The sequence below is a fragment of the Triticum dicoccoides genome, chromosome 2B (genome assembly GCF_002162155.2).
Source record: "Triticum dicoccoides isolate Atlit2015 ecotype Zavitan chromosome 2B, WEW_v2.0, whole genome shotgun sequence".
In the NCBI taxonomy this organism is placed as follows: domain Eukaryota; kingdom Viridiplantae; phylum Streptophyta; class Magnoliopsida; order Poales; family Poaceae; genus Triticum; species Triticum dicoccoides.
In genome coordinates this window covers 655,975,953-655,982,654 of record NC_041383.1, presented here as the reverse complement: position 1 = coordinate 655,982,654, position 6,702 = coordinate 655,975,953, and the positions used below count along the sequence as shown (strand labels likewise).

The 6,702-nt window shown below is 47.7% G+C and overlaps 1 protein-coding gene across 1 annotated transcript in view; it reads left to right on the top strand.

Annotated features, from left to right (window-relative positions):
- The first annotated feature begins 359 nt into the window (after positions 1–359).
- Positions 360–6,702, top strand: part of LOC119361108 — a 17,523-nt gene continuing 11,180 nt past the window's right edge. The window contains exon 1 of the mRNA XM_037626475.1: positions 360–494. Within this exon, the coding sequence (XP_037482372.1) occupies positions 360–494 (135 nt within the window). The remainder of the gene's footprint in view (positions 495–6,702) is intronic.

The following is a 6,702-nucleotide window of genomic DNA, read 5'->3' as shown; positions in this document are numbered from 1 at the left end:
GTTCAAAAATTACGCAAGGCAACGTTAGATCAGATCTTGGGCGTGCTTAATTTTCTATTCGCTGATTAGAACTCCCTTATGTGATATAGCAAACATTTTATCTAGATCTATCATATTTTTGTTTGACTACTTGTTTTGTAGCCAGTTAGATCTGATTTTCATACTTCTATCAACCAAAAATTAGATCTGATTTTCGTCCTATATATACGTGCTGATTAAATTTCTTGACACACATGTTTCTTTCTCTTGTTTCTACCTACTACTCCGGTAGGAGTAGACTGAACATGTTCGTGTAGTTTTCTTGGGAGAAATAAAAATCAACTTTTACGGTTTGTTGATGTGTAAATATTTGCAGAGAGATGGATCAGAAGGGAAAGTCCAATGTTGTTGAAGAGTTCGTGCAAACGGCATCTGGTGGCGTCAGGACGTACAAGGACAAAGAGGCATCGGAGCACGATACTGCCAGCAGTCCTCTCGACGTGTTGCAATCACAGGTAATTAATTAGTTATTCATGCCAGCACTTTGTATCATTGATTATATCATAAATATCGTGGATTATATATTTTAAATAGGTAATTAATTTATTGCTATGCATGCGTATTGCCTAGTAACTGCCCAGTTGGTACCACATTAATGCTACCACTTTATACGTATATACTCAACGAGAGATTTGTTTTCCACCTTAGTTTGTATAGTAGTACTTTTCGCTGGAGGATTGCTACTACGGTGGGATTATAGTTACTGTATAGATACGAAGACTGACGTGGCGAGATAGTGAATCATATTATTTTGGAAACTAATTTTACATTTACAACAATATTTGTATACACATTGTCGGTGTCTTGAGACCGGTAGTGCCATCGAGCGATGACGTATTTGTTTGGAGTCGGGTGCGCGGGGCAGATAAGGATGGGATGACGCGAGACTGGGGACTTACCCTTGTTCAAGCCCTTCGGTAGGAGGTAAGATTCTACGCGCAGCTTTGGTTGTTTGTACGCTCGAGTGCTCACCGACGATCAGGAGGATCGTCAGAGAGAGTGATTTCGGGTTACAATCTCCTCGGACAGGAAAGAGGAGGGGTAGGTGAGAACCCCTAACTCATGTGCGTTCCCTAAGAAGGTCCAAAGCCCCTCTTCTAAACCTAGCTGGAATGAGGTTACATGGCTCGGGTTGGGTTGTCAGTGGCTCACGCCCTTCGGTTCCGCCAGACCACACCACGCCTTGGCGTCCTCCAACTTTGAAGCCTGCGCATGAGTGTTGCCCGACCTGATGCCTAGCCTCGAGTGATTGATCGGTGCTACACCCGACCAGGCGATGAGGACGTTGCTCATTTAAAAAGGACTACGTAGCACATCCTCGTCAGTAGCCCCTGAGCGTCGAGTGTCTGACTTGCCTGGGGGAGCGCACGTGGCTTGTTTAACCCCCCTCACTCTCACATGAAGGCGAGATCTGGTAGTCGAGACTTCCGGGAATCGACCACCCCGAGTCTTGTATCCCGATCATAACGCACAGGGTCGATGGCGGCCCCACCGATGTCCTGATCGGTCCCACAGATGCTGACATATTGCTTCCCGAACGTGAGGCTTTAGGTCCTCCCTTACCTATAAGATAGGCTGGGGAGGGGTGTGGTAAGGTCATCGAGCCCTTGGTGCCCTTGTCTTCCTCGCGACGCCCCTCCTTTTCTCTATCTCCCGGTCGTTTGTCCATCACTGTTAAACTTCTCATCCTTGTGATGTCCCTCCTATCCACACAACGTAGATGGCATCCCCATCAGCTCCTGACATGGATCCCAAGGCCGTAGATCTGTCATTGTCTCCCATTTCGGAGAGCGAGCTAGGGGTCACTGGCAGTGGAGTTGCTGGTGCCCACTGATGTGGACGGGAGGGTGTTGGAGGTGCTGGTATAGAAGAGATTCAAAGGTCACAGGAGGAAGATCTATTGACATGGCCTTCTTTGAAGACGATGGTGCCAAATATACATAAGCTGGTGGCGGCAGGTGTGCTTTCTCCTCATCTCGATGGAAGGTGCCCGAAGGTGAAGCAGTTCACAAACCTAGAGAAAGAGGGAGGTGGAGGTATTCGACCTTTTCTTCGAGACGGGGTTCTCCTTGCCTATCCACCCTTCCTCCCAAGATACTCCATTATTAACTAGAGCTTCACCACTTGAACCTAAATGGGATACTCCAGTGGCGAGCTTTATCACTTATTTCGAAGCTTTTCAAGGAATCGAGCCCCATTTTCCTTGTGGAAGACGTTCTATTTCTAGAGGCCATGCACTTATCAAGATGATATTCAATAGGCCAAGGGCGCCGACATCTCTTGATGTTCGAATGATGCCAATGCAGAGGTAGCTAAAGTCTTCACCATGTCCTCCAACAAAGGTTGGCGTCCAGACTAGTTCTATTGTTCAAATCTTGGGCCTACGTTACCGGTCTTCCACAACTTCACCATCAAGCGATGCCTGGGAACCTTGACCCAACCTTTAGGAATAGGTTGCATCAAAGAAGCTCGTGAAACACGCAGACGTGCTCTTTTGGCTGGCCTTCCGGGGGAGACCCTTGTTGCGATGTTCATCAGGTGGTGAGTCCAGCCCGTCAACTCAGGTGCCGCCTGATGTGGTCATATGCGGGGTTGGGGGATTTGACCTAGGAAGTGTCTGAGGAGTTCGGGAGGAAGGAGGTGCGAGGAGGACGGTGAAACTGGTGACATACAAATTGGTCGACCTGACTAAGTAGCATGACACACTCACACATCGTCATTACCCGGATGAGGTTAGTTCGCTATAATTTAGGCTAGCCAAGCTTATTTCTCCTTTCACACCTTATTTCTTGCTTATGGTAGCTTTGCAATAGATTGACACCTTTATGGCCCTGTTTGTTTGGGCTTTTGCTTATGCTTTTGCAACTTTTTCACTTTGGCCAAAAGGCCATAAAAGCTCCTAAATAGGTGCTTTTGGAGCTTGCTAGAAAAGCCATAAAAGCTCCAAAAGCATCTATTTAGGAGCTTTTATGGCTTTTGGTCAATGTGGAAAAGCTGCAAAAGAAAAAGCAAAAGCCCAAACAAACATGGCCTATATCTAGACCTCCCCTCCCTGCAGAATAGGTAGGGTGGTAGGAGGTTGCCCCAGCCCAGGCCCCTATGTGACCCTTGTTTGTGATAAAGCCCCCAAGCGTCGCCCTTGAGGGACCACCAAAAAGAGAAGGAGGAAGTCCTCTCCTGCGATCATTGAGGAGGGAGTGGTCGGCCTGGTGTCCAAACTGGCCTCTTCGCTTCCTAGGTCATATGCGTGAATGTCTAGTCCATCCTCTATGTCAGACTTCTAACTAGTTCTTTTTTGTATTATTTTGGTCTAGTTTGCGCATGGCAGCAACCATGGAGGATTTGCATGGAATTCCCATCATACGAATGCATGCCAAGGTGTATTCAAGAGGAATTATCGACCTCCCAACCCGGGAGCCCCCAACCCATGGCGTGGAATTCTCGGGCGGTGCCCAGCAAAGTTCCACACCGCCTATCGACCAAGAGGGGACCAGGTCGGGGATGGACAATAAAGGATGCGCTTTTGGTACTCCCCTGCCAACTTAATTTGATAGTTGTGGCTAAGAAGTTGGACCATGAGTCAAACATGGACAAGGGGCAGAGTTGTAGGCGCAGGTTGAAGCGTCGCTCAACTCCCCGGATTGCTGGATATGATGAGGAATATTCACCTAGAGTTAGCTTGCAATCCTTCTCTAGCTCATGTAAGTTCCTCCTTTTTCGCCAATTTTCTTGAGTGACTCTTGTACTTGGTGTAGGCCCCCGAGCTGATGGTTCACCCAACAAGGGAGAGTGTAGGGTCCTTAAGCATCTTTTGGATGATGTCTTTGTAGAAGATCGTTAGGATTGATAAAGGAGGATGACCTAGATTGAGTTCTCTGAGATGAGCTTAATGCTATGAAGGCTTGTACCTTTAGATAGGAGCACGACCAGGTGGATGCCAATAAGATCCTCAAGGAGTTGGATCTCGATAAGAAACTCAAAGCATTAGCGAAGCAAAACCGCGTTATTGAGCTGGAGAGCGACACCACTCTTTAGGAATTGAAATGGGTGACATCTCTTGTTAAGGGTGATGTCCTTCTCCTCGTGTGGGTTTTCACTTGATCCGAGTTGTCTGTCGACTCAGGAAAATTTGGATCTTGATGTTGCGTGTGGCATGGAGAAACTCTTCCACCAGATTGCCAGGGTTCTTGCCACTCCATCTTTGGCAAAACTCCGTCTGAAGAGGTGAACGAGGCAGAGTAGCTTGTTTGGCACCTACAAAGGGCCCTTGCTGAGATGACATAGTTGCTGGGGGAGGTGTTCGTGCCCGCGGTGTACTTTGGTGAGGCGTTTGCGTGTCCCCGAGCCCGTCGTTCTTGTAGCAGACGCTTCGTGGAGCCCCCAAAGTTTGAGGCACCTGTGATGGAGGCTGATACAGAGGGTGTTGAGGTAGTGATCACCACCGCCATCTCTGTTTACACGAGGGTTGATACAAAGATTATTGGATGGGGATTGCCCAAGGGACTCCCCAAGAAGAGGTGGTGACCCTGACCGACCAAGCATGTGTGCTGACCACAAGATTGTTGGGGGGGGCATCATCACTGCGATGAAGGCAGAGGAAGTTGTCCCTATCTCATAGGAAATGATGAGAAAGAGCAAGGATTGTCTCTTCTTGGTATTATTGTAGCTACAACACTCGTGGTGCGAAGTTATGTTTGCAAAATATGACTTGAATAAAAAAGCAAACCCTTAGTATCCATTGCATGTTTTTCATTGCACTTTCATTTGTAAAGCGGACCTTCCGTGTGCACTCTTACCAACTCGTAGTAGCTCTAAGGCATAGAATGTTCGTCGGAGTCAGGGGATACACTTTGAGTACCTTACATGCTCCTAGGAGAGATGATAGAGAGGTGGGAATTGATTGAAAGCGGTGGGATGCACCAAGGGGAGGTAAGTCAATCCCCCGAATGCTTGGTGGGCACACACCGTGGCTGTCAAAGCAAAGCATTCAAGCATTGGGGCTTGAGCAGAGAGTAATGTCCATAATTTAGGATAAACTACTTTTTATTCATGTAGTGAATATGAGAACACATATTTTAATCTGAAAGTACAAGGATACTTTACTAGGAAAAAATAGGATCTCATCATCGACCTTCGCAATATCCTCACCAAGGCGCTTGAATCATGTCCTGATAGATTCCACCCTCAGTGTAGCCGTAGAAGGAATTAGTGGCACATAAGACCTTGGGGTCTCAGGGTGTGGGACTACGACCTATGATTTCTTGGATTGTAACACCCAGGGGTTGTCCCTGGATAATGGGGCCCTTCCACTTTGCCGCGGCCAAAGCATCAGCGAGGTTCACACTGTTCACACTTGTATGCCTTCTCGAAGTTGTTGCACACAGCTATGACTCCCTTGGAGCCTGGAGCCTTTATGTTGAAGTAGACATAGTCAGGGATTGCCACCATGAATTTGGTGTAATACATATGCGATAGGATCCTGTAGTAGCAGCCCAAGAGGTCAACCATCGCGAAGAGCAAGCACCCATCCTGAAGTAATCATGGTTGCCGAAGTTCACACAAAGGGCAATCTATCCAGGGGGTGATTGCTCGTACCCCGAGATGATCCCATGGAAGGGCAATCCATTGGTCTTGATTCGAGAGAGAGATCTCATTCCTTTGAGGGTCTTAGGTAGAGGATGTTGAGTCCACTCCCACCATCCATGAGCATATTGGAAAGTTTAACTCCCTCGAGAATGGGATACACCACCACTAGGAACATCCTGATCCGAGCACGCGATCGGACTGACCCTTGGCTGGTCTGACCACCTTAGGTAGTGTGATACCACATGCTCAACAATGAGGACCTCGCAAGTTGTTTCCTAGCTCCTGTGCTTGGACTTGTAGTGTCTGCGACCACAAAGATCAAAAGTATCACCTTATCCTCTAGGGCAGAAGTTGTAGAAGTTGTACCTCCTCATCTTGCTGCTGGATTTTGGTGTATGGAAGATGTAGGGCCCATCCATGATTTCATCGAAGGTGGTGGTGGCTCGGGAATTATGATGTGATGGACCGCACTTCATGGTAGTGGCCTAGTCGTCCTCTCCTTCATCCTTGTGCTTGTAGTAATGGTTGCTATAGACTGCCGTATCTTTGGTCACATAGCTATTGGCAAGGTCGAGGAGGTCTTGCACTGTCCAGATAGCCATGCGCCCGATCTTGTGGAATATCAGTAGGCACCCAATTTTGGTGGATAAGGAGATTGACCTCCGCATCAGTCGGCAAAACAATTAGTTTTTCACATGGGAGTAATGCTCAATGTATTCTCTAAGAGTTTCACCCTCACGATGGACGCATTGTGTCAAGGCTCAGGGGTTGTGCTGCATGTAGTGGATGCTCTTCAATTCCCTTCTAAGGGTATCTTATGTCCTTATGGGAGGCAGATGATGGCGAGTTCGTGCATGTCCTAGGATTAGATCTGGACATGATCGGAGCCCCTGAGCGGTGAGCAGAAGGGCCTGAGGACTGCCGGTTCTTCATGTGCCTAGTCTTGGATCTTGCCAAACTTAAACATGCCTTAGACTTGGAGAATTTCTCTTATAGGACAATGGTCTCCTCAAGCGGCATGCATATTTCATGGAGCTTGTCATGGCCAAAAGCCCTTGGGGTATCTAGATCCCGTCC